This window comes from Strix uralensis, chromosome 1 (assembly GCF_047716275.1).
Source record: "Strix uralensis isolate ZFMK-TIS-50842 chromosome 1, bStrUra1, whole genome shotgun sequence".
NCBI classification, from domain to species: domain Eukaryota; kingdom Metazoa; phylum Chordata; class Aves; order Strigiformes; family Strigidae; genus Strix; species Strix uralensis.
The window spans coordinates 66,294,152-66,321,597 of record NC_133972.1 but is presented as its reverse complement, the minus strand read 5'-3'; the positions used below and the strand labels follow the sequence as shown (position 1 = coordinate 66,321,597).

At 45.8% G+C, this 27,446-nt stretch overlaps 1 protein-coding gene across 2 annotated transcripts in view; it reads right to left on the bottom strand.

The window, feature by feature from the left end:
* The window catches only part of PLCD1 (phospholipase C delta 1), a 58,536-nt gene extending 32,056 nt beyond the window's left edge, over positions 1–26,480 (bottom strand). Inside the window, exons 1-2 of one of the 2 annotated variants that reach the window (XM_074869464.1) lie at positions 25,675–26,480; positions 11,072–11,236 (exon numbers count right to left, since the gene is read on the bottom strand). In XM_074869464.1, the coding sequence (XP_074725565.1) occupies positions 11,072–11,236; positions 25,675–25,708 (199 nt within the window). In that variant the 5' untranslated portion in view covers positions 25,709–26,480. Of the gene's footprint in view, positions 1–11,071; positions 11,237–16,063; positions 16,282–25,674 lie in introns of those variants that run through there. The other variant, XM_074869459.1, reaches the window with a different exon arrangement.
* Positions 26,481–27,446: the final 966 nt, after the last annotated feature.

The window sequence follows — 27,446 nt, the reverse complement described above, 5'->3', positions numbered from 1 at the left end:
CTGAGAAAGTCTCATTGCATTTTCTTGAGTGGGAGACATTAACATTCTGCAAACATCTACAAGTACCATGTCAGGGCACACATAGAAAAGGCAACGCACCTGAGAGATATTCAGCCATCTTCTATAACAAACATGCCAAAAATAAGATATAATCACAGGAATTTGAAAAAAAAAAAAAAAAAAAGCTTAATTTCTCCTCTACCTCAAAATGTAAATTACAGGTAAAAATTATTTCCTGTGTCACAGATATGTGAGATCGATTTTATTTGTGCTTATCTTGAAGGAGCTTTGTTGAAAAGCATCACCTAAGTGTAAAACATCCCCACCGTTTAGCTGAATAGGACAAATTTGCCTTTAAACATCCATTTTATCCACTCCTTCATTTAAATTGGTGCAATTTCACCATTAAAGGGCCCAGTTGACTCAAAGTCAACACTGCAGAAAAACACAATTCAGTATCCACCCTGCACATTTTTAGCATGGCTGACCTGGCATCATCCAGAATTCATCAGATGCTCATCAGAGTTTGAAACCTTTTCTTTTTTCCCAGCGCAGTCATGATAATGCTCAGCTGCTGGGGAAAAAAAAAACAAAAACAAAAAAAAAACAAAACAAAACAAAAAAAAACAAAAACAAAACAAAAAAAACCAACAAAAACCACCCAAAACTTTAGTCTTTGAAACTCAGTAACTTTCCAAAACCAACACTCAACATCTGCTTTAAATTCTCACCACATGCTAGGGTGGTCAAACATCTTCCACAGCACTTTGCTGGTTTGGTTCCTGTACAAGTACATATCATGAGGACCTTCCTGGAGCTGGCAAAGCTACTCCCTGACAATTATGAGCAATTATCTTTGTGTGGTCTTTTATTATCACTTCGTAAAGGCCACCAGTTGATCAGTCAGAGGGGAGGGGAGGAAAATGTTGGGTTGAGATGGGCTGCTATGGAAATACATTATCTGGTCAATTTAACATAGAGTGAAAGTTTAAGGTTTTGAGTACTAAAACTATCCTTGAAAGAAAAGGGTTGCAATTCCCTTGCAGCTGGGTTGTTAATGGAGAGTCTTGCTGTTGACTTTGCCTGTTAACTAGGACATTGGGCAAATGCTAGTGACCATGCCTTGGGTAGAACTACACCCTTAATATAAAGGATGCTACCATGTTTGGATGGATTCAGTTCGGTCAAGAAGTCTAAAGTTAAGTTAGGCTTCTTTTAGAGCCAGTGGGAAGAAAAAAAAAGGTTTTGGAACACAAAAGTTCTGTCCTATTTAGACAAAAACTTTAGGGTAAGATAAATCACACCCTCAATCCAAGTAAACCCTTGACCAGAAAAGAAGTCCAGGCTGAGCATCTCAGATGCAGACGTGTGCCATGGAGATCATCCATAAGTAGGTGATTCTCTTCCACTCCTGGTCTCTTCTGGTTATGGCAGTGCAAGTGGAAGGATCATCCTGTTGTTCCTCATCACCTGCCAACTGCTCACCACTGCTTGGCTCATAAGAATTATTGTCCCTTCAGAATGGCTAGCTAGTCTGCTTGTGTAATCAATCCCTAAACTTTGGGTTGGCAACAACCTAGCGTTTCCAAGACTAGAAAATCTGATGTTAAATATTGGAAATTTAGAATGGATTCTTTGGAAACCATTACCTGGCAAAGTGAATCCACTGGAAAAGAGAGTTGTGTGGGAGGAAAAAAGGATTGAAAACCTGCGTCTGGAAGGGCTGCCCTGATCTCTTTGAGGTACAATGATAGAGGGCACAGAGTTCCTCGTGCAGAAAAGGTACAAGGAAGGCTGAAGAACAGTATTGGTGTCTACTGTAGTTATGCAAGAGACAAGGAGAGAAACTATCAATGCAGAAACTGTTGAAAAAGCAGGGTAAGGGAGTACACTTTTTAAAGCTTTCCATAGCTTGGTCATGTGTACTGCTTTCATCTATCAATAAAAAAGCTGAAGCCAAAGGAGTCGGCCCAAGCCATCTGCAAATGTTATCTCTTTTCTGGAAAATCTTAACCCAGCATGAGTACATTATCAGCTGCTCCCAGACAGCGAGTGTACTGTATTAGCAGTCCCAAACTAACTGTGTGCTCAGATGAGCTATCTGTAAGGAGAAATCAGAAATAAGTGGGCGACAGAGAGGTTTCACAGCAGAGGAACACTTACAGAAAATATCCATCAATCATGTATCCCTGCAACCTCCCTGCTCCTTCCCCATCACACCACAGCAGGGAGGTAACCACAAACAGAAGAGAATCTGGAAAGTTTGCATCTACTTCTGAGTGTTTATGCCTGCTGAAGAGCTGGTTTGTGTAAAGCCCAAATCATGAAGCACAACACAAGAAATCTTGAGTCCTTCCTGGCCTCCAGACATCGAGTCGAACAGGTTACATCCTCATCAGCCTTCCTGGCTACTGCAGATGCTGCTTGGCCTGTGCCACAGCCGAAGGCTCCCCACTGACATGGACATACAGCAGGGTTCCCTGGAACCAGTGAAATTATTCCTGTCTGAACTAGTCTCAGGGAGATGTTGAGAACCTTCTTTTTAATCCTCCTTTCAATTTTCATCACTGGATACTGCCCTTGTGCTCCCCTCCCCCCTTGCTAATTCTCAACCCAGTGCCCTTCTCCTGTTTCACCCATGACACTAGCAGGCAGGTATGAGTCAGGCCTGCAGGATGCAGGAGGTCAGCTTTGACAGCCATGATGTTTTCAAGCAACCAAATGTATCATTTGGGTGTCTCTTCTGATTTGGATTTCTCTCTTCATGGCTTTCAGGGAGTTTGCTGTTACACTTGCAAGCTCATCTCCTCATGCAGAAGGAACACCTCTCAAAGGAAAACAAAAGCTGATTCATACTGATGTGCTTGTAGCCAGACTGCAAGTACCCAAGTCCAAAACAGTGACCCACAAAACCTTGCTGAGCAGGTGCAGAGACTGACTTGTGCCTCTGCCTGACCTAAAAGCTCCCCCATAGCCCAGAAGTTAGTTTCTTCCTTCAAGTGGCCCCTGCACAAAAGGGTCCCCATCTGCCTCCAGCAGGACCTGGGCTGGCCTGACCACCCTCCACAAGGTGCCCTCAAACACAGTGCAAGGATTTCAGCTCTATGTGCATGTAGAGAGGAGATGGCCACTGTGCGAGAACCATTCCTGCAGAAAGCAGTAGGGAGAGGGACACAAATTCGACCTCCCCATCATCCTAAAAGCTGTAACCCCAGAGCTTTCAGGTGTCAGGAGTGCATCTGAGTCCCATGTGTGCACTATAAGCCATTGGGCAGCCAAAAATACAAGTGTTGAGGAGCCAGAAGGACAATCCTGACAAGGTGCCTAATGATCAGAGCACTTGTCTGAGAGATGAGCCCTGGTCACTGTCTTCTCCATCTCTTCTCCAGTCAATGCTCCTCAGGTGAAATGTCTGGACTGTGCTGGGAGTATGGACAGTAAAACACTTTGGTAATCCTAAAGAAAACAGGGAAAGGAGGAACAGAGGCATAGAGCAATCTCCATTTGCCTTCCTTCTGTTGACAGGCAGCCCTTAGAGAGGAGATATTTTCTCAAGAACTTTACACGAGGAACTGAACCCACATCTCCTGCAAATCACTGAGCATGTGGAGGAGAAGGACCAAAAGGTGTTTTTACTTCCTTGTGCCTTTGCTGATAAAGAGGGAGAGGAGGGTCAATGTCTAGACACTTGGAGGCACTGCCAAAACAGCTGGCCTTGAGTTACCCATGAGGGGAGGGGGGCAGTTTTTTCAGTCTGGGGGAAATACTCCTCAGATCTTTTCCTTTCCTTATCCTATCCCCCTGTCATTAACAAGTGATCTCTGCAATGTGGCATTCAGTCACATTGAATTACTCCATCCCGCTCTAATTGTTTCAGTCACTTCTGTTTACTGTCAGGAAATGCAGATGAGAAATGTACTCAGCTGTTAATAGCTTGCACTGTCTTTGCACACAATAGTGCATGTCTGCAGAGAGATCAGACCTTCACCAGCTGCAGTTCATCCAGGCTGGCTTAGCATCTTGTCAAGAACAGATGAAAGCTGCTACCTGACCCCAGACTGCCCTGCCAGCCAGGATGGCTGCAGCGAGACTACATGGATTTCACAACACACTGAGCACATGGGGCAAACTGGCTCTGCATGCTGCTTCTCTCTTTGGTTTCACCCCAGAAAAAACAGTTTAGTTGATTTCAGTTTCACCATAGGTGGCTGATGCTAATGGACAAACGCAGTTGGGATTGGGACCTTCGTAATCAGCAGGAGGTGGAGCACTCTCAGCTCCCTGGCCCAGGAACACCAAAGGCTATCCATCACCCTCATCGTTAAGGGATGCTTTAACATGATGATTCAAGGGTGGGTTTAGCATGAGCCCCACTGTGCTGTGCCTTCTTAGCCCTGACCACATTGGTCTCTCATCTTCCTGTACGTGAATTACTGCAGGTCCCACCTGCTGATTCCTCATCCATTCTCTTCTCCTTTCCCCCTCCACCGACTTGCTCAGCACGTTGTTTTAATTTGAGATCTGCTGCACAGCAGTCTGCCCTCATTGCTGGTGTGTGTCACCAGCTGACAACCAGTGATATAATGCACATGTAATTTTACAGGTTGTTTGGGAATGCCTTTTAATAGAAGGTCTTCATCCAATCTTTCTGTCTACCCATCACAGCTTGGGGTGTTGATGTAAATAGAGTAATCTCTACTTACATTCCTTCCACACATCACAACCAGGACCCTGCAAACTATTTCTGCAACTAGTTCTTCAACTTCTCCTGCCATTACAGTGCTGCTAAATTTGGATCTAAGGCTCTCAACACTTCTGTCTTTGCATTTAACATATGCTATGGAGAATAAGGTCAATATTTGTCAGCACACTGCCTGTGATGAAAACTGTCCCAGCAATGCATGCAGTGGCCTGATTCAAACTTAAATCAAAAAAACCAAGCAGCTCTGCATTTGAAATGACTTGTTTTATGGGTTGAGTGATTTTGATAAAAACTAATGAGACCCACAGACAGACGGTTTTGTTTTCACAGCTGACAGCCGCCTTGCATAACACATTCACATCAGCAAATATTTTTTCCAGGGACAAATACATGTCTGACTGTGAAGCAATGATTCCTAAAGAAACTGCCTAACCAGCTCCAGAAGGAAGGTGTTGGTGCAGTCAACTGCCCGCTGTGTGTATATAGGCTGTGGAGAGTTTCTGTTGACTTTAGGCACTTATCAGGAACAATTTAAAGATTTCACTGCTTGACTTCAGCAAGCACATCTTATTCTTTCTGTTTTTCTGCAAGTAAGTTCATGGTATTAATTCAATGGAGAAAATTTTTCATACTTCCACAAAAATGGCATGGTATGTTCATCACATGGCATTTTAAGGGTGTTCCTAAATTTCACAGGAACACAAAAATGAAGGAAAAAGTTTTATGCTGAACACTGGTAGTAGGCTATAAACATAAAGCTTTTGTACTATGTTTAAACCATGCAAAATTACCCTATAATTGGGTTAGAAGTCAGAGGAACTGGAAAAAATTTCTGTGCATTTTTAATAGTGAGCATAATTAATCACTAGATCAAAATACCCATTTCATGACTAAATAATAATACAATCATCACTTGCAACATTCAGTTGTGCAACTGAATTCAGCTCACCTCTGTAAACTGCTCCCAAAACTAATTATTTTAACCAAAATACAGAAAAAAACACCAACAACAGTAGTTTTTAAGTAAAGTTGTTGGTCAGAAATTTAAATATTTCAGCCAAAACTCCTAAACTTCTTTCTTGACTACACAGTTTGTGACTCAGTGACACACCCCCAGTGAGTCATCCTTGGTGTAGTGTGTGAAGCTCACTCATGGCTGTCATGGGAAACGTCATCTTCCTGAGCCTCCGCAGAGAAAGGGTGCAGGAGGTAGCAAAGCACCAGTTTCTCTGGGGCTCCACTGTAGCACCCCTAAACCTGAATGACCCATTCAGTCTTTTCCTCCTGGCTTTGAACATTCTGTTTCTCCACCAAACACCCAAAAGGATATTTCACTGGAAAGTTTTCAACCATCCCTACAAATCCCCAAGTTCAGAGAGTTTTTAAAGGGATTGAGTCTGGCTTAAGTGAGCTCATGCTAGGGATTTCAGCTGGTTTAAGAAAAGACTTTGAAAAATCGATTTCACTGAAAACAGCACATGACTTTTTGCTCTTTTTTTCACATAGATGAGACCTGATATTTGACCACAGCTAAACAAGACTGTTACTGACAGGTTGCTGCTCTTTCAACACAAGTTTCTCTGCACTCTTTGGCTCTCCTCCCTCCCACCATAGTGATACTCAGGAGTGAACTGGCTCTGGAACTTTTTACCAGCTCCCTTGCACAAACCTTTTCTTTGCCCCAGAACTGTTAATCCTGCCAATTGAACCTTGTTTTCCCAGCCCAGGGAGAAAGCTGTCCCATGTGTAAAAGTCTCATGGGCCAAAGAAGCATCCACCCTGACTGTGGCTCTACAAAATATTTCATAGAATCATAGACTGGTTTGGGTTGAAGGGACCTTAAAGATCATCTAGTTCCAACCCCCCTGCCATGGGCAGGGACACCTTCCACTAGACCAGGTTGCTCAAAGCCCCATCCAACCTGGCCTTGAACGCTTTCAGGGAGGGGACAGCCACAACCTCACTGGGCAACCTGTTTCAGTGTCTCACCACCCTCATAGTGAAGAATTTCTTCCTTCTATCTAATCTAAATCTACCCTCTTTCAGTTTAAAGCCATTACCCCTCATCCTATCACTACATGCCCTTGTATAAAGTCCCTCCCCAGCTTTCCTGTAGCCCCCTTTAAGTGCTGGAAGGCCACTATAAGGTCTCCCCGCAGCCTTCTCTTCTCCAGGCTGAACAACTCCAACTCTCTCAGCCTGTCCTCAGAGGTGCTCCTGCCCCCTGATCATCTTTGTGGCCTCCTCTGGACCTGCTCGAGCAGGTCCATGTCCTTCTTATGTTGGGGGCCCCAGAGCTGGACGCAGCACTGCAGGTGGGGTCTCAGGAGAGCGGAGTAGACGGGGAGAATCACCTCCCTCAACCTGCTGGCCACACTTCTATTGAGGCAGCCCAGGATACGGTTGGCTTTCTGGGCTGTCAGTGCACATGGCTGGCTCATAGTCAGTTTTCCATCCACTAATATCCCCAAGCCCCTCTCCACAGGGCTGCTCTCAGTGCACTCATAGCCCAGCTTGTATTTGTGCTTGGGATTGCCCTGATCCATGGGCAGAATTTTGCATTTGGCCTTGTTGAACTTCATGAGATTTGCACGGGCCCACCTCTCAAGCCTGTCCAGGTTCCTCTGGATGGCCCATCCCTTCCCTCCAGCGTGTCGACCACATGACACAGCTTGGTGTCATCAGCAAACTTGCTGAGGGTGCACTCAATCCCACTGTCCATGTCACCAACAAAGATGTTAAACAAAGCCAGTCCCAACACCAACTCCTAAGGAACATCACTTGTCACTGCTCTCCACTTGGACATCGAGCCATTGACTGCAACTCTTTGAGTGAGACCATTCAGCCACTTCATCATCCACAGAGTGGTCCATCCATCAAATCCATGTCTCTCCAATTTAGAGACAAGGATGTCATGTGGGACAGTGTCATATGCTTTCCACAAGTCCTGGTAGGTGACATCAGTTGCTCTTCCTTTATCGACCAACGCTGTAACCCCATGATAGGAAGATAAGATAATTTCAGATAACAGAGAGCAGCAGGTCTTTATGGGCCTGATATGCAGCTCAGACACAGGATGTAGCAGGCTATGGTGAGAAATGGATTTTTAAAGGTGCTTTTGTGCAGCCCTTCATGCTCAGCACTCCTATGTTTCTGCTGGAGCCAACCAGAGAGTGCACATAGAGCATAACATGTTTGTTGGAAAACTGACCACTTAAGATGCTTGGGCCTAAATGGAACATACTGGATAATAAGGAAAAAATTGATTGTGTTCTACCTGCATGGAAACCATATTGAAATGGCAGCCTATCCCCCAAAAAGCCCTGTGGGTAATACAGCTATGAGGACAGCATCCAATCTAAATTTCCAGTTGTTTAAAACAAAGACAACAGAGGAAGGTACTGGTTGTACCCCATGTATCCGACCCAGATGACATCTGTGCCTGTGACAACCCTGATATGTTGGGTTTTTTTAACCTCAAGCATCTGAGATTCTTCTGTCTAACTTTGGCGGTCCCCAGTTTTATCTACTAGACACCACCACACAATGGTTTACAAATAGCTTTTCTGCATGATTATAAGAACAGTAACAGGAATAACAGGAAACTGTCCAAACAAAAACATAACCCTTACCCTACCCAGACTTCACTCCTCTGAGGTGCCTCCATCTGCTTGCTGTTAGCAATGCTGCAGATAAGATTAGACCTGTTGCTAAAACCTCCCAGTTTCCATTCTGCTCATTCTTTTTCCTTCCTCAAAAAGGCAGCTTATCTGCAGTTTTAGAAAGGCTTTGTACTGGAGCACAAAGTTACTGTCTGTTACAAGAAGGGTGACCCTCTAGAGAGACTCGCCTTAAAATCCCTGATGTTGAGTATCAAATCATGACCCTGCACTCTTCCTCTGATTTGACCACCTTCGCACACTAGACCAAAGGAGAAGGCAGCCATAGTGATAGAGCCCATCAGAGGACAGGGGTAATCCTCTCTATACCTAAACCCAGAGCAGCCTGGTGAAGTTAAAAGCTCAAGAAAGAAACTCAAACCCAGCAGTCACTGTGAAAACTTGGGAATAGAAGGAATGGCAAAACAGATGTCCTTGGGGTTAGGCTAGGGACAGGGCTAGGGACAGGGCAGGTGTCAGTCCAGTACCCATCTCTCTTGTTGACTTCCAGGTTCAGATGCATCCACAGCACCTGTTGAAAGCAGCCCCGAGGTGGCCCTCCAACCCTCCCAAAAGCTTGCACCATGACTGCTGACATAGCTTCACATGCTCCCAGGAGTGTGTGGAGGACAGCCTGCCCTGGCATGCTTGGTAGGTCAACTCGGCCACCAGGAATGCTCCTGCAGCCAGCTGGGTGTATGGGTGCAAAGCCAGCCAGGCCAGAGCCCTTCCAGAGCTTGCTTTTTCAGAGTAGCAAGAACAAGCTCTGCCTCAACTGCCTTGTCTCCCTTCCTGCTATCCTGATGACAAAGAAGAGAATCTTTCTCTGGGGAAAGGTGTGCATGCATGGAGGCATTATGGAGCATACACGTGGCTGTGAATCAGTAGGCAACATTACTCCATCTTCACTTCGCACTGAAGACACTCCTAGGGCACAGCAAGTTCTCCTTCCTGCAGTGACACTGTCTCTATCTCCAGCAGTGTGGCAACATTGGTTGTGCCCAGTTAGCAAAGTGTGTCTTGAGTGTTGTAAATCCACACCCACACAGACACACTCCCAGCCTGTGCCCAACACCCAGCTCAAAGGATCTGATCCCGCTGCAGGACTCTTATTGCAGCTCAGTATATAAAAAATTTACAGTTGCGCCAGCTCTCCATGCCACTGCCCCAGCGACAGAGGCAATGGCTTCGACCAGTACTTCTCCAAGCAGACGTCAAGATCCCTGGAGCCACAACGCAAGGACCCTCTTCCATTTACTTCAGAGGACCAGGTGAGGTCAGGACTGTTGCTGGATCTCAGCCCTGATAATTTGGAAACTGCTGGCCCAGAGCACAGGAAAGAAAGCTCTGAAAGTCATTCTTCTCCACTCACATTCTTTTTTGTTTTATAGCAAGATATTACCTAGGAAAGGACTCTGCTTTTATATGGGACAGAGCTCAACAGAGCAGGCATTCCTAGGGAGCAAACATTCACTAAGGCCTCTGCGTTTGTTGTTGTTCTCATGGGTTATTGCACTGGTACCTCAACAGCCCAGCTGAGCTCAGGACCCTGCCATGCTGGGTATGCAAACACACAGTAAGGGACAGCCCCCAGTCCAAAGCCTTTTACAGCTAGATAGAGGAAGAGAAAGGAAATGTGTGGAGAAGGATGGACAAAGAGATTAAATGAGGTGCCCAAGGTCATGTGAGAAGAGTGTGGCCATCAGGGTTATAAACCAATCGTATTTTGACCTGCTATCTTACTCCTCCTACGGAAAATCTTATCACTGCTTGTGGGAGGGAAGTAATTTGGAAGACCCACCCTTCATTTAATTAATTGTGTTTGTTACCAAAAAAAAATGTGTCAATAACACGGGCAGCATGTTCTACATTTCAACATGCCATAAAATATATTCCACATTATTAATTTACCACCTGGCTTTACAAGACTGTGATGATTAGTGATAGGGAGATATGTCAGAAAAATACCAAATGAGAAGAAAAAACAGATATAAACAGATATAAACAGATATAAACATATGTATACCCTGCCTGATCCCATTTTGACTGCACAGTTGGGTTCTTGGTTCCAATTATGGCCCCAAGCTGGGTGATGCTGGCACAGAATGGTTTTCCTCGTGTCCATATAATGGTGACTGTCATATCTGGACTTTTTACAATAGGGCAGAGTTTCCAAGATAAGGATGAGGTTTTCCTTCCCAGAGATATCTCCTGCTAGCCTTTGGATCTCCACATCTCTGTGGTCCCCTTGTGAGGCTTAAAGGCCAGCTTTCCCAAGGGCTACAGGCAGAAAAGAAGTGTCCTGGCAGAGCCCACGACAACAGCCCAAGTGCACCATACCACACCGCAGATGCTCAAGCCATGTCTCAGACCAAGCACTCAGGCTTGGGCACATGAGTAACCTGAACTCTTGCTCTGGGGAGGAAACTAGCCAAGCAGGGCTGCTGAGACCAGTACGGCCCACCCCACAATGATTTTAAGCAGTAGCTCATGAACTTGGGAAATGTGGCCATTCCTGACACGGCAGATTCCTCCCAGTGTCTCCGGAGCTGACAGCATCACTTAGTCTGGGTGTTACAGGAGTATGAAGGATCTGGTCTCATTGCTCCAAGCCCTACCTCCATGCTGCAAGCATATCGGTCCTGTTTCACCCCAAGCACTTCTGCCCCACAGTGCTCCCCACGCCTATGATGAAGCAAACTTTACTTACAGATCTGTGACTCCGGAGACCTCAGCATCTTCTTCGATTCCTGCCATATGGTTTTGCAGTCTTCCTGGAGCTTATAAAACCGCTCCTTTCTCCAAGAGCCTGACTTCACTTTTAGCAGCTGGCTGCCTTTCAGGAGAAACTTCAGATCCTTGTCATCTTTCAGGCCTGTGGAGAAACAGTACTGGTAATGTTATAAGAGTCAGCTCAAGAAATGATGCTCATAGGGTCATCCCTTCCACAGGACACTAATCACAGACATAGACAGACCACTGCAGTGCAGCCACGTTTGGGGAAGACAGCAGAGCAGAGAGACCCAGAAATCTGCCATGCTACACTTTATGCTCACACTTTATGCTCACAAAAGAGACTGGAATCTTGTAGATTTCTTAGATTGAGTCCAAAGACTTTTGTACTATAATTCTCTAGCAGTTTACAAACATAAAATATCTGCTCCCCAGAAAACATAGTCTAATGTTAGGATGCAAAAACTACAACAAAACCAACAACAAAGCAGTAAAAGCAGAGTAAAGAAAGTTGTATAACTTGTAATTGGAATACTGTCAAGAACTTTCAAGCGATTTCAAATCTATTCTTCAACAAGTTTCCTTTGTGGAAACAGGAATACACAAAGATATCTCTGTTCCTTCTCTGGCAAGCAGTCCCCTCCTATCCACATGGGAATTTTGAAGATCAGCATCATGAAGCTTAGGACATAAACAGAGAAGTTTAGTGACAGGCAGCATCACATCAACAAGTAGCAATAAGGTAGCAACCATGCTCTCCTCATTGCCCAGCTAGTATCCTAGAGGACCTTTATCTTTCTTACCCTACTAGGCCACCACAATGCCATGTAATAATAACAAGAACTTCTGGTTCCAGGACGTTCAGATTTCACATCTTAGTCTGGATTCAGGAAGGCACTCAGACATCTAAAGGGGCAACAGGCATCTACTGAGACTTTGAAAACATAGATTTGGCATTCTACATGGTTTTGAATGTCTCAGCAGTATATGACTTCCACATACCTAAATACCTTGGAGAATCTGTCCCTCAAACCAACCATTAATTACAGATCTGGAGCGTGTGGGCTGAGGAGGGTGAGAGCGTGAAACATGAGAAACACATCCTGGGCTTTCTGTAATAGGCACCTTGCATCTCTCTGACATTGCATGAAGGGCTGGTTCAAAGCTGGTGAAACAGCATTTAACTCTGTAGTACTGACCAAGCACACTTCAACTCAGTGGGATTTTTGCTAAATCTACCTTGACAATGCAGATAACCACTTGGCTACTTGCAGCCACCTGACACTCACATCATGGGAAATTTCCCAATGCTACGTAAACATAACGCAGGATGTCACAAAGCAGAAATCCAAGTTAACTGATATATGCAATAACATTTATATTGCAGTGTGCCATTCCCCTGTGACATTGGGTTTGTTCTTCCCTGGAAGACACAGCTGCCTTGAATTGTTGTTTTTTAAACAGGGCAAAGCAATAAATTACCAAGCATCACTTCAGGTCTGCTTGAAAAACAAAACGCAGCATGACATCCAAGTGGCCAAATCCCCAGACTCCTGACAACTCATACAGGAAACCGAAGTGCCAGGTGCTGCAGAGCACCAGGGTGGGTCACGGTGACAGCAGCAAAAAGTAGCACCATCAGTTTGTAACTAGGATACATTGGCCTAAAGAGAGCATTTTAGGTTGCCAAAGAAAGCCTGAGATCTCCATCAGAGATAAATATTAGGGGTGTTCACTGTCTACTCAGTGAGCAGCTCACACCGCTTTATTGGTTTTGCAGATGCCAAGGAGCATGACCAGAGCTGAGCCTGGCTGAAGCATCCAGAGTTGAAAGTGCCACAGTGGGAGCTGGACATCCTGAAAAGGTGGCTGTGGCCTCTCTTTCCTCTACATTCTATTAGCTATCTCATTAAGTGTCTTCCCATGCTACAGCATCCCTGGGCCTCTTGGCTCATGTCTGGTCTGAAGGTTCCCAAGACGAGAATTTGAATGCTTCCTCCTCTAGAAACTTCAGGAAGAAACTCATGGGGAGAAGAAAAAAAGCCATCTGCAAAGCACAGAAGGGTCGAAAGATTGACCACAGCTAGGGGATCTGGGACACCCTCCTGGGTTTGTTGAGGTTCAAGCATACCCAGGGGTTGCCAAGAGGCCAGACCATCCAGAGGAAGGACAGATACCACAACAGCTTCACAGGTTCTTGGTCTCCTGAGTTGTGGTGTTAAGGCCTCCCCTCTGAGTCAAATATCTTCCAAGTGCAGAGAAGATAGCAAATACTTAGGCATCACTAATATCTCTGTGGTACTCCTCAAGGTTCCTGGAGGAGTACCACTTCTTCCTTCTCTCTATTCACCTACAGTCCTGTTCTGGCTCCCAGGCTCATTCCTTCTCTTTCTTCGGATCCCAACCATGTAAAGCATCGTTATGGGACTAGGAGGAGGACATGCCATCCTCGGGTGACATGAGGGGAAAAGAAGGAAAACCATCAATTCTTTTGGGTGCCTATGTGCATAAACGTGTAATGAGAAATCCCTGTTAACTGGGGCATGTTTCACTACACAGACACCGCATGCAGCATGCACAATATGCCATGCTACCTAGACAGCCCAGAGCTGCACCAATGTAATAGAGGCAAACCTGGGTGGGCATAGGCAGTGGTCAAGGGAAGAGTCCTCTCCTCCAGGCTTGATCCACAAAGGTCAGACCCCAGCTGGAGCTCAGCTTCACCGTGCTCACTGGCACAGCCCAGTCAGTGCATTAGCATTGGTCAAAACTCCCCTTTCCCCTCAGAAGGTATAACTATGGGTTGGGAGCAGCCCTCCCACTCATTCTTGGCCACTGTGCCCGAGGACCAGGCCACGTTAAATGACTTGGCAAAGGAGGCCACTGCACTTTGCAAGCGCAGGAGGGAAAGATGAAAAGGGACGGTGCGTGGTGAAAGCATGGCAAAGATCAAAGGTGGCAGGGAGAGTGAGTCAGAGGGCAGTGAGAGAAGCCAGGAAGGGGATGGAGACAAGCTTGCCTCTAGGAGACGGCAGGTTTGGCCAGGAAAGGGCGAGAGGGCTAATCATGGATGTCTAACAGCTCCATCAGTCCTTTGATGTGGGAGGCCTTTCAGATAGAGAGCAGTCACCCAGAGCTGACTTCTGTCAGTGGTGACCCCAGGTACTGACTGAACCACCCAACGGTGGACTCAGGGGAAGGAGGGGCATCCCCTTAACCGGGTGGGCACAGACTGCTTCAGACCTTCTGTGCCTGTCTAGCAGCCATTCAAGCTCACACAGATAAACTGGCCAGGAAAGAGGGCAAGCGTTTTGGTCCCTGACTCTTATGCCCAGTCCAAGCGCTGCTACAGACTCCTTAAATGACCTTGGGTGAGTCACTTAGCTTCTCTATTCCTGTCTACAAAGCACCAGCATTTTCTTAGGCCAGAGGTGGAGCAGAAGATGCTCTGATCTGCTGATACAGGAACCACAAACACATCACTGACGTGCCAGTGGGACATTACTCTCCGTTGGCCATTTGAACTGCTTTCCAGAAAAAAACACCTTTTCCCAGCAGAAACCTCACTTCAGGTTTTATGCCTGAACCAGCTCCTGAGGAATTCTGCCTAACAACCCTATGGAGCTGAGGAGGCTTGCAGTCCAGAGCTCCATCTCACAGCAATGGAAACTTGTATGAAAGAAACCAGAGTCATCATACACATACATCATTTAAAAACTAAAAAACACTGTGCAGCAGGATGAGGATATTGGTTTCCAACTATATAAAACACTAGTCATGAGAAGCACAATAACCACACCGACATAGATGTCCAAATCCTGCCTGAAACATGTGGCAGGACTGTGTCTTGCTTAGCATCCTCTGTGAAATACCAAATACATACTTGGCATGCAAAATTGCAGAGTGCGTTTCAAGGGTCAGACCCCCTTCCTCGCAAAATATCAATCACACACTTTCTACACAGGATATATTTAGTGTGCAGTAATGTTCAGAGCGAAAATAATGTTTGGCAAAGGTAGGAGCGCCTCAAGCACACACAGCACTGCAATAACCATGAAGTTAATATACTGGACTATGAAGCCTTAGGCACTAAGATATCAAATATGCTAACCTTTGTATTAGCCATCTCAAGTTTACAGCAAGCAGGAAACGCAATAAAACAATAGCTGTCATGGTAGAAGCCAGGCTTTGAGTTCACTAAGTTAGAATGAAGTCTATAGAAGACAGTGATAATCCATATTTCTGCATCGCTCACTCACAAATCTGCTGATCTGATATAAACACGATAATTACAACTGCTATAAAACAAGCCTCCTCCTGCCTGCTCTCCCTCTCCCACCTGGTTTAAGACCAGACAGAACTCAGGTTTGTCGGTTTAAAAGGGCAGAAACCCTTTCTGATAAAATCCAAAGAAATCAGGTGGGTAAATGGTGATTTTCCATTCCCACATGCCCTCTGTAAGCCACGGAAATCACAGGACTCGCATCCACTTGGGCTGTCTCTCCTGAGACCAGGAACCAGCAATGAGTTCATAGCCAAACACAGAACTTATGAAACTCCCTGGGTTTCCTCTTTCTTTTCATCTGATGAATGCAGACTTCTGACTGGTTCCTTGGGCTCTTACAGTAACTGGCAATATACCACGGAGAAGTTGTAAAATCAGGCAGGAAAAGGGCACTGCCTTCCCCAAACACCCTCAATCAGCGACAGTTCAGAAAGCCCAGCAAGGGATTTGGAAACCGACCCTTTGCCAAAGAGGACCCACTTTCTTTGATGCCTCAAACGAAGTGGTTTACACATCTGGCAGGTGGTTACAGGCAAAGGAAAGGAAAAGAAACCTCAGGAGTTTAAAAATAACCTTGGAGTTGCCTTTAGGGTGGGGCACTGCCTCTGCACAGAGAAAAGAGGCAGAAATGAAGCAGCTGCCAGCGTCTGGAAGTGCCGAGGATCTGGCCAACTTGTCCCTTACCCAGCCTGATGCCGTTTAACGCGGCCACTCGACGGCTCTGCTCCCGTAGGATGTTTTCCTGGGACACGCTGCGCTTGGGCTGCCTTCGGAAGCACTGCATGATCCAGCGTGGCGCTCACGGAGAGGCGTCGGGCGTCGGGAAGGACGGGGGGCCACGCCACCCCTGCGGGGATCCCCGCTCATCCAGGAGCCTCCGGCGTGCGCGGTGTCAAACGGGGCTCCAAGGAGGGAGCGGAGGGAGCGGGAGAGCGCAGGCAGGGGAAGGCAGGGGAGGGCAGAGTCCAGCTGGGGGTGGGACCGTGGGAAGTCTCTCCTCCTGCTTTGCTCACCAGCACACACTGGACGCAAAATTACACCGAGGTGCCTGCCGGCAGCTGCCCAGGTAGAAGGAACAAGTTTTCCTACTTGTTCCATATGCCAGTGGGTTTTTATGTATCATTTCCAGGGGCTGGAGGACTCCCAGATACTGCCTGTGGCTCCTAATCAGTGCCCAGGGCTTGTCAGCTCAGCCTGCCCACAAACGCCTGGATCGGAGGGAGCTTGGCTCCACCCTTCTCTTCGGTGCAGAGGAGCTCCGTGCTCTTGCCACTGACATGCTGCGAAGAGGAAGCTAAAAACACCTTTTAGCCAGGGCAGACGCAGGCCAAAAACTGCTCGGAAACTGTGTTTTAATGCTCTTCATTTTCCACCTAGAGAAGAGCGTTTTCCTAAGACCCTGGAGAGTGCCTTCTCTGCCACCGATTTCCTGTATGACGTGGGTGAGTCACCCTGTGTTTCTACATAGCTCTAGGTTTATTCTTGTAATTCAAATTTATACCGCAGTCTGGTACAAGACGAAGCCCCCATCGGTGGTTTAACAAGTCCCTGATTACACAGAAACTGGGAACAATTCAGGTTGGAATGGACCTGTGGAGCTGTCTAGTTCAATCACTGGCTAGGTGACCAGTGGGGTCACCTTCAAAGGTAGATCAGGCTGCTCACAACCTTGTCCAGGTGAGTTTTGGATATGTCTAAGGACAGAGACTCCGCAGCCAATCTAGATCCCTGTTCGAGAGCTTAGATGTTCTTAGTGAAGAATTTGTTCATTATGACCAGTATAAATTTCCTTTGCTGAAACCCATGACCCCTGCCCACCATCCTGACAATGGCTGGGACTACCATCCATCTCTTCCCTAGCCATGACCTCTTCTGTGGTGAAATACAGCAGCTGTACTTATTAAGCTGTTCCATCCTAGGTGAATTTACAGACCTTGTTACAGACTAGGGGTTTTTTGTCATTGCCTTTGCTAGCCGCTGCCCTGGCAGGCAAGCCAAGGGTGAAGATACTGTAGGGAGATGGAGTCAAGCTAGGGTGAATGTCCCTTACTGCAGAACCAGCATATGCCTGAGAAACCTGGCAGCAAACCACATGTCACCGTTTCTGCTGGAGACCTAATCGAAGGCTCTCCATCACCAGCCCCCCATCATATTCAACACAGGGTTTAGAAATATATTCTCTATTTCTGGTGTCTGGTAATCCAGCCATCTTCCCCCTTTTTCTCCACATTTTAAAGGAAGCCCTACCAACACTCATAGATAAGCACAGAGAACCAGCACAAGGACAGGATCGGAGTCATTAATCGCTGCCATATGCCACATATAAGAAACTCTCTGGAGACAAGGCAGAGCCATTGCATGGCCTTGAACAGCAGTACAACTAATACCACCTTATTTATACATAGCAACTACAAACTACAGACAGCAAAGGGGAATAAAGGCATTTTCTGCATGGGACATTGCTGAACATGTTAGCTAGGCAGTTAGTAGGTGTTTGAGGAAACACCTCCAGCCTTTTCTGAGCCCCCTGCACTTAACAGGGGCTGGATGTCAGATCCATAATCTCTATAGTACTCCCCTGGGAGCTGGGATCTTTGTTGTCCTGGCGAGGAGGTGGACACCATCATGTAATGACTAGATGATATTTATTAGCTAGCAGTCTCTGAGCACTTCCCATATTTCACATTGTACTGGAGAGAATTGATCTAATTAAAGGAGTGGGGAAGAGAGTGATCTCCTGTACTTGCCTTAGCAAGACAGTTTGCTTCTGTGCACCAGCTGTCCTGTCCAGCAGCAGCCACAGTCCCACAGGGATCAATTTGGGAGCACACAGAGCCCCTCTACTTCATTTTCTCATTAATTCCACTGCTCAGAGCTTTCCAGGCCCTCAGAGAACATTTTACTGTACTTATCCCTGAAGTTTGCACACACACAGCACACAGGATTGGCATTCTCCGAGTTTAGATACTTCTCCAGAACAGCAATGTGCAAGTTTCGCTGTTGTGAGGGCTTCAGATATGTAAGGCAGTTAAAATCAGTTTGCTTTTAAAATTAACATGAGATCATTGGGCCAGAAATGCTCTGCTTTGGGAAACAACAGATCTGGATGTCTTATGGTCCTGGATGTCTTGTGGTCCTCAGGTCATTTAAAGACAATGTCACGTCTCATAGACGAAGCCTGATGGATAAGTGTAACACCAGGAGTTACACAGCATTGCTTATTGATGTTACACGATGCTGCGTCACACGCCGGTACTGGAGGAAGTGATCCTGTAAATGGCTTAGGGACAAATTCTCCAACCCTTATTCACCACAGGTAACACCTGACTGGGTCCGAAGCCTGCAAACACCCAAGCATGCAATTTTACCCATATGACCTATCCCACCAAAATCAATGGCACTAGTCACATGAGTGAAGTTGTTCATGTCCCCATGCCCAGGATTGCGGCTGTGCTAATCATCCTATAGATTCCAGCTGGATTACTCATGGAGCAAATGGAAATCAATGTGAACGAGGATGTCAGAACGTGGTCCCAAAGTTCGCAAAGTGCTTTAATATCCAGGAAACAGGCACTTGAGATAGAAAAGCTGTAGATTCTGGTAGGAAACAAGCTATGTGAGAAAACTATTAATGTACAGGCTGCTCTTCAGACAATTTTCCAGAATGAATTAATCTCCATCACATCGTTATACAAAGAAGCTAAGAAAGCTCTATTACCAATTCATGGAGGAAGAAGGAGGTTGGTTTTGAGTTCTTTGGGGCTGGACCTGTTCTCCCATCACCACCACGTTTGGGCAACACCAAAAGTGGTGCAACCCTAATACTACTGATCATAGTCTCTTTACACCACGCTGGCACAAATGACATGGCAGAACTCAGCTGCTGATTTGCCCAGACTTGTGATAATTTAGGACTGGAATGAAAATACCCGTGCTGGGGGTGACCTCACCACTTCCCCATTGCATCATGCACATGATGTAAATTACTCTGTTATGACTAGTAATGCCTATGGCAGTTACATAATGAATAACAAATGTCACATTAAGGGGAGATTTTCCCACTAAAGAGACCGAAGGTTGTGCCTTGCTTTCTGTTTTTTACCAAGAAGAAAAAATTAGGTTTATTTTACATGATGCCATTCTTTGATGAAACATTGTAATTTCATCTTCCCTCCCAGGGTCCCTCACAGTGAAATTCAATAGAATTATTTTAATAAGAGTAATAGCACAATCAGAGTATTGCTGTGCATTAATGAACTGCAACGTCTGCCCCCACATATTTCTAGTCCTCAGAAGGCATGAGACCATTCAACCCAGGTGAACTCAGAATCAATGAGAGTTTGGAAAAACTGTAGTTCAACTGGTCTGTTGTAACATGGCAACCTTCATCACTTATTAGGGTGATGGAGCATTCAAAAACTGAAGTTCCTTAAAGTAAATAAAGTTTGAGGATTATTTTTGCACACCTAGTATGAGGAGCATTGTCAGTGCAGCGGCTGTTTGGAAATAAGCACAACCAGCTGCAGCACTGGGCAGCAGCTGCTGTTTGAAAAAGCAGAAAACCTGTCAAGTGATGAGGATTTAGTTGTTTTCTCCAGTGCTTTTACAAATCACTCATGTTACCTGTGAAGTGTCTCTGCAGAGGCCCCTTTTGTCATCTGCCATCACTCCATGGTTATATCCAACCTGGCTTTTATATCAGCTCTTTAGCAGCCCTGTGCCTGGGATCAGTGTGGTCTCAGCAATGGCAAGGTGATTTCTACCTGAGACCCTACCAGAAAAACAGGACAGCAAGACTCCTTCCACATCTGCAGGCTCCCACATGCCCTGCCTTTCCCTCTGGAGTCCATTCTTCAAGTTCATTCATGCCTTCTCACAGCCCACCCATCGAAATCTTACTCTTTCCTCTGTCCTTGCTACCTCCAGGACACCACTCACTGCTCTCAGCTTTATTCTCCCCAGTCATGCCTAAGATCCTCTGAGGACCAGACCTTGCTGTTGGCACAGCAGAGCTTGAGAACAGCCAGTTTCTCAGCACCAAAACAAAATGTCAGTAGTTCCTCTACACCAGCGCTCCCCTTCTTGTTCCCTCTAGGGGAGTGGGGACCAGGGAGGGGGTGCTGAGACCATAAGTACCGGTGTATCTCTGGCCAAAGATGCCGGTGCCTGTTGACAGTGGGTGCATCTCCGGTGCATGTGGTATGTACCAAGTTCCACCTTGTGGTAACACTGAGAATGGGCTTCTCCACAACGGCCGTGGCAGCATCAGCAAACCTCCTTCTCTTCATTACATTGGCTTTTCTTGCCCATTCTATTTCCCTTCCAGGGTGCTTGAGAGGTCCTGCTGAGCCAGGGCAAGGTGACCTTAAAGTTTCATATAGGAGGAGTTCTCCCCAAGTATCATGTCGTGGCTGTCCTTCAAATCACTGCCTAAAACCTTCCTCTGCTGGTATGCTGGCAAGAAGCTGCATGATGGGCAGGTTTCTGGTGCACTGAGATCAGCGCTGTCACCCTGCCCAGTATTTCTCAACCCCATTCTCTCTCTGTATCCTTTGGCTGTCTGGTCTTTTCTGCAAGGTCTCCAGGAGGAGAAATGGTCCCTTCTCCAGCTCTGCTCTGATAAGTCCACTCAGCCCAGCCACCTTTTCCCAAAACAGACTGGCTGTATCCAGACTGCCTACCGGGAAAGATTGCAGACCCATGCCATCACCCACATCATGCTACGTTCTAGCTTGCTATGGACCAAAAGCATGCTGGGGAATGTGCTGGCAGTTAAACAGTGCAGAGCCCTGGCCCTGGTTTGTATAGACGAAGCCAGGCAGCCTGCTCAGACATTTCACAGACAGTTAAATTGTGACCTTTATTTGTGAAAATCTTCATAAATCTTTCTGCCAGTCTGGGTCACTTGAAGGGAACTTGGATCTATGCATGGCACTGGCTGTGACCCATCAAAAGCTGTTCTGTGCTCTTGATGAGATCCAGGTAAAACACCCAACTAAAGTTCATTGCACTCAGGAACTCAAAACCAGGCTGAAGGTTTGGTTCGGTCCTTCCACTGGTCCCTCCATCACAGTGCACACAGAGTTTTGGCTGCAGAGTGAGAGGCACTAAAACAAACACTAGCTTGCAGTAAATTACAGCTTTTCAAGTAGTTGGTATGAAAAGAGTGGGAAGAAAGTAATTGAAAAGAAAGCTATCAACTTGATGGATAGGACCAGGACCAACAGCCAGGAGCACTCATGCTTAGTTGCCTAACTCCTAAGTCATGTTTCTGGGCACATGCTGATGAAGATGTTCTCTTCATAAAGCCAAAGTCAATTGTAGGTGGGTCCCAGCTTCATTTTTTAAAGGCCATTTAACAGCTTTTCTTGACATTTTCTTCAGGAGCTGAAATTTCTTCCACAGACAAACTGTAGGTCACTCTCACCATTCTGTAGCAGGGCAAAATTTGTGCAGTAAATAAATTGCACAATTGAATTACGCAAAACTAAGGAAAAAAATCCCTTTTTCCCCCCCCTAAGTGATATATCTGGAATTTCAGCACTCTCTCAGTTTAGCCAAAAACAGCCGGTGAGACTTATTGTGAGCCAGCAGTGTGCCCAGGTGGCCAAGAAGGCCAATGGCATCCTGGCCTGTATCAGAAATAGCGTGGCCAGCAGGGACAGGGAAGTGATCTTACCCCTGTACTCGGCACTGGTGAGGCTGCACCTCGATTACTGGGTTCAGTTTTGGGCCCCTCACTACAAAAAGGACATTGAATTACTCGAGCGTGTCCAGAGAAGGGCAACGAAGCTGGTGAAGGGTCTGGAGCACATGTCGTACGAGGAGCGGCTGAGGGAACTGGGGATGTTTAGTCTGGAGAAGAGGAGGCTGAGGGGAGACCTCATCGCCCTCTACAACTCCCTGAAAGGAGGTTGCAGAGAGCTGGGGATGAGTCTCTTTAACCAAGTAACAAGCGATAGGACAAGAGGGAATGGCCTCAAGTTACTCCAGGGAAGGTTTAGACTGGATATTAGGAAGCATTTCTTTACAGAACGGGTTGTTAGGCATTGGACTAGATGATCTTCAAGGTCTTTTCCAACCTAGATGATTCTGTGATTCTGTATCTCAATACGGGGCTTTAAAAGGTACCCATGAGATGGGCAGCCTGAGGTGTGAGAATTTCCCCACACACATTGTCTAAACTGGCTCATTTAAGGTGTGGAAGTATCTCAGTTTATAAGAAACTGTGGCAAAATCTTCTCTACCTGCATAAAGAAAAAGAGAAACCTCTGTGTTTGAGCAAGGTCTGCAGCCTTCCATTCTGGTGGGCTTGACTGAGTGGGGACTGAGACCCTCCACCCACAGTAAGGACCTGGGAGACACATGGGCTGAGGGTTAGTCTCACAGTGTTTAGATATATACAGTGCACTGTAGGGGCCAGGAGAAGACAGGGTACAATTCACCCATCTAGATTCCTATAAGCCCAAAATTTCTTGCAGATAGCTACATTTAGCCAGCTGAATCCCATCTGGATGATCAAATCACCAAGTATTTGCACCTTTCCTTCATAAGTATCTGTTTATATATTTCGATTTCCCTGCAAATGAAACTATACTTTGCTCCCAAATCATCAACAACTTTGGCTCCCAGAGCTGCCTATCCAGTCAGCTGAGTTTCTGGATCTTGCACAAACCATCTCTTCCCCACACACCTCTCCCTCTTGCTTTTCCCTGTAGTTGACTGTATCCTTTCATCTGTGCTACCTGCAGCAGTTTTCCAAGTGACTGCATTTCCTTCTTCCTCATCTTTCATTTCCTCATTAAAAACTATTTTCCCCCAAGCATTTTCTTGCCCCAACTCATCTGGTTTTGGGCCTGATGTTGGGGCTTTGCACACTGACAACAATCTCAAAACGAACTCTAGGCTTTAGTTTTACTAAAAGACATTGCTCAGATCGGAAATTTAGCAGCTTTTGTGTCAAAATAAAAAAAGATCCCAAATTAATTTTACTTGTTCTGTCTGAAAAAGGGACAAGCTGCATGTTTAACGTACTGAGAAGCATCAGTATTGCAAATTCTCCTGCACTACTAGAAACACTGTGGCTCAGAAAACCCGTGTAACACATCAGGCACAACCTGCATCAAATGGGCTGTGCTAGGAGCATTTTGTTTGTAGAAAAGGAGATCAAAGTCACTGGCTACTTCAGAGCAGATCCCATCTCATCTCGAGTAGCATTGTCTCCACCCACAGAGGCTGAAGCCCAGAAGAAGCCTCCTCAGTGCTCCCAGCTAAGAAGGGCAGGTGGAGATGATTCATTTGGAAATTTAAACCTCGAAGTTAACCATCAGGACTAGCTGACAAAAGAAACAAGGAAATGGCCTGTTTTGTAGGATTTTACTAACCCTTCCCTGCTGATTCTCACCCTGGGCTGTAGCAGAGGGCATTCCCATAATGGGGCTGTGGCATTCCCTGCACAATGTACACAGTGTCTTGGATGAAAAGTCAGTGTATAAGAATAAGGCATAGTACAAATTAGCTGTTCTATAATCTGTGCGAACACAAGGGCTCCCAGTTCAGAAACTAACTTCATGAGGCAAGAGAAAGATTATTAATAGCCCACAGAGTCTAGCAGATTCATTGCGTACTAAATGTAGATGACCTTTTATAAAATAAGCCACAAGAAGCCCATCCAGATGAATTAAACACATTCAAAATAAAAGGCACAGACCACTAAATCACAGCAGCTACTCTGGCTCTGTGGACAAGGGAACATACTCAGTTTTCTTCCCAGGACTCAGATCTCCATCCAAATGCAGAGTAAACAAAACTATACAAACTTTTCAGAAACTCTCATCTACAGTAATACCCGCTTCTGCTACCAGAAGATATCTCAGGTGTCTCCTATTGACTGCCAGATATTTTACTGAGACTGAACCATGTGCCTGTGATTAATTCTGACATGGTAAATACAGCTGTTGTTGTATCTATGTTAGAAAAAAAAGAAACTGAAAGAAAGTAACTGAGTTTCAACATACAGCCATAGCAAAACATATCTATAAACCATAGTATCTGAGAAATTTCTGACAAACTACATAGCACAACTCTGATCCTGCTAACAAACCAACATGTGAGCAACTTTTCTTGTCTAAGTAGTCTGGCATTTGGAGTGACTTTGGCACTTGTGTGTGTTATGTGTCAAAGAATTTCAGTAAATACTTTTTTAAAAGCTCAGCTCATTCAACACTTGTGTATTTTTCTGCTTGAGACAAGAAAATAGATTAACAAACAGCCACTGAATTCTTCTTGGTTCCTAACCCCAGAAGACTAAATAATATTCACTGGAAAATGACCCACAGGCCAGAATAGGAAATATTTTAATAGTTCCAGATGTATTTCTTAGCATTCTTTCCCCAGTGGTTGTATAATGAATGAGATACCTACAAAAAGTATAACATTAACCTCTGTTTCACCTTCCTGTCAGATTTCGAGCATCTGGGAAAATAAGAGGGAAGATTTCTTGAGCCTGGGGGAATCTTTTCACATTTCTTCTGATAACGCTAAACTGATTATGTTTATGGTCAATCACTTATTGCTCTATTAGTTTATTTTTGTTTATAGCTCATTGATAGTAAGAAAGCACCTATCTCATGAACTAAAAACAAACACTGTAGACTTTTCCCATTTTCTATGGGATCACAATATCCTCTTTTCAATCTGTAGCTATTACAGCCTTGAGTTGTTTCTGCTCATCAGAGTAAGTAAAATACAGTGAGGAGGTAGCAAAGCAATATATTAATAAGTCAGACAAGTGAATAAGGGATATTTCATTACCCTGTCAGACATGCCTCCCAATCTTGGTACCAGTTGAATCTTAACTCTCACTTGCTGGAAGGGCAGAGAGGATTTCTTCTTTTTTAGAAATATTACTAATTTTGTACTTAACATTTAAAGAGTCTTAGGGGCAGACCTTGAGCCTAGGTGATTTATCCTGGCTCTGCTGTCTTCACCAGAGCCCAGAGAGTTTACTCAGTTGAGCATCCGTCCCACCCTGAGTTTCACCATAAAGGGGAGGAGATTTGGATCAACTTTTCTGGACTTGCAGACGCTTATCCAGCCAAGAAACCCTTTCTACCAACACAGCTAACCCTATTAACAGAGAAAAATCAGTCATCTCTCTGTAACACCGACTAAATGCCGCATTACTTCCAAATGAGAGAATAGGGAGGCAGAGGAGGGGGAGAAGAGAGGAGGAAAAATAAAGCTCTTGGACAAGGTAAGACAGCTGAAACGCAAGGACATTTCTACAGACTTACTGTTGCAAGCGAGGAAAGTGCCATTCGATTCCATTGCTGCAAAACAAGCCGACGTGCAGCAGTAGAAAGGGCTCCAGGAAACAGCTGTGCCCAGATGTTAGCGCTGGCCCGGGGTGGAAGCCAGACCGGCGAGGCTCCCCCTGCTCTCTGCTCCAGTAATCCCCAGCGTCAGCTCCCTTCGGAGAGGCCTCCTCCTTCCCCTTGGCTGGAAATGCGTCTTCGCTATGACTCCTCATTTATCTCTCTCCCGCATCCGCAGGCCACCGCCTGCCCAGCGCATCGACTGAGGCCAAGCGCCCGAGCCCCAGCGCCGCGCTGGCCCTGGCTCCTCCCTGCTGAAATCTGGCGTCTTCACCGCTGGCCCAGCCTCCTGCATTTTGCTACCGCTGCAGCTTGACAACGATGCTTCTTTTCCTGCTGCTGGCACGTTTTCACGCTCCGTTCCTTTCTGGCAAGGCTTCCAGAAGACGCTGAGTGCTGCAAATCTGTCCTTCACGGTCCCCAAATCAAGGAAAAGGCCTTGAACAGATGCCAGTGGTCAGAGTCTAGGTCTAAAGAGTTTTTAGACACTGCTGGGGTTAGATTTCTTCTTGCAGGGGAAAAAAAAAAAAAAACAAAAAAAACCAAACCAAAACAAACAAACAAAAAATAGGTCAGAATTTGCCAATGTAGAAATAGAAGCTGTAACCACAAACACTCGCAGAGGCATGAGCTCAAAGCAGAAGAAAAGTTACAAGCTTTGCATTTGAGACAGCAAGACAGAAAGCAGAAAAAACTGCATGATCCACAGGCTTTTACCAAGTGGAACTGATTTCTTCCACTCTGTCCCCTACTCTTGAATTAGATATTTTTAAGGGTGGAAAGATGATGCTGGAAAACAGACAGGGGGAATGAAAGGGAATCTAGTGTGGGAAAATAAAGTTTCCCTCTACTTGAATGTTTGGGGGAGGTTTTCAGTTATTGTTTTGCTGTTGTTTATTTCCATTTCTGGTTATCCAGGTTATCTTGATGCAAACAATTGATGGAGTTTTTGGCAGATTCAAAGCCCTCACTCCTCAGCAGCTGTAAACCTGGCAGCTCCACTGACAGAAAAGTCCCTCTCTGATGGTGACAGATATGGGACACACATGGTGAAAAATACTTTGGGACTAGGACTGTTTGTCCTCCCTGCCAGAACTAGGCTGCTCCTTTGAGAGCCCAGACGTTGCTCTCAGATAGCTTTACAGTCCACAGATATAAGGCTGCTGCCACCACCTAAGAAAACTACCCTAATATAGCAAAATTCCCCATGCTAGTATAAAAATCACAAAACCAAACAAGTGGAGAAAAAAAAGCAGAGATTCAGCCCATGACTCCTCAAAAGCCCACTCTCTACCTCATGGCCACCAGTATGGCATGGCGGGGCTCATCTCCCACTAGATACTTTCCAAAGGACCCATGAAGGAGCAGCCCTTTTGCAAACCCACAGACACCAGACATTGACTTGGGCAGGGGCAAACTGTTTGGCATCAAGGTCAGGTGCTGGCAAGCAGGAGAGCAGCTGGAGGCACCCAGGAGATTCCTTAAAAGCCTCAAGGCAATGGGACCTTAAGGCAGGGGGATTTCTGGAGGACACCATGAAAACCCCTCGCCCTTTCAGCTGATGGGGAAGAGCACTGGAGGGAGTGTACAAGAGGCTGGTGGATGAGTCAGCCAGACTGGAAACTCCAGCCATTTAGGCTGCTTTGAGCACTGTGGGACCTTTCTGTCACCCTAAACTCAGTCATCACCAT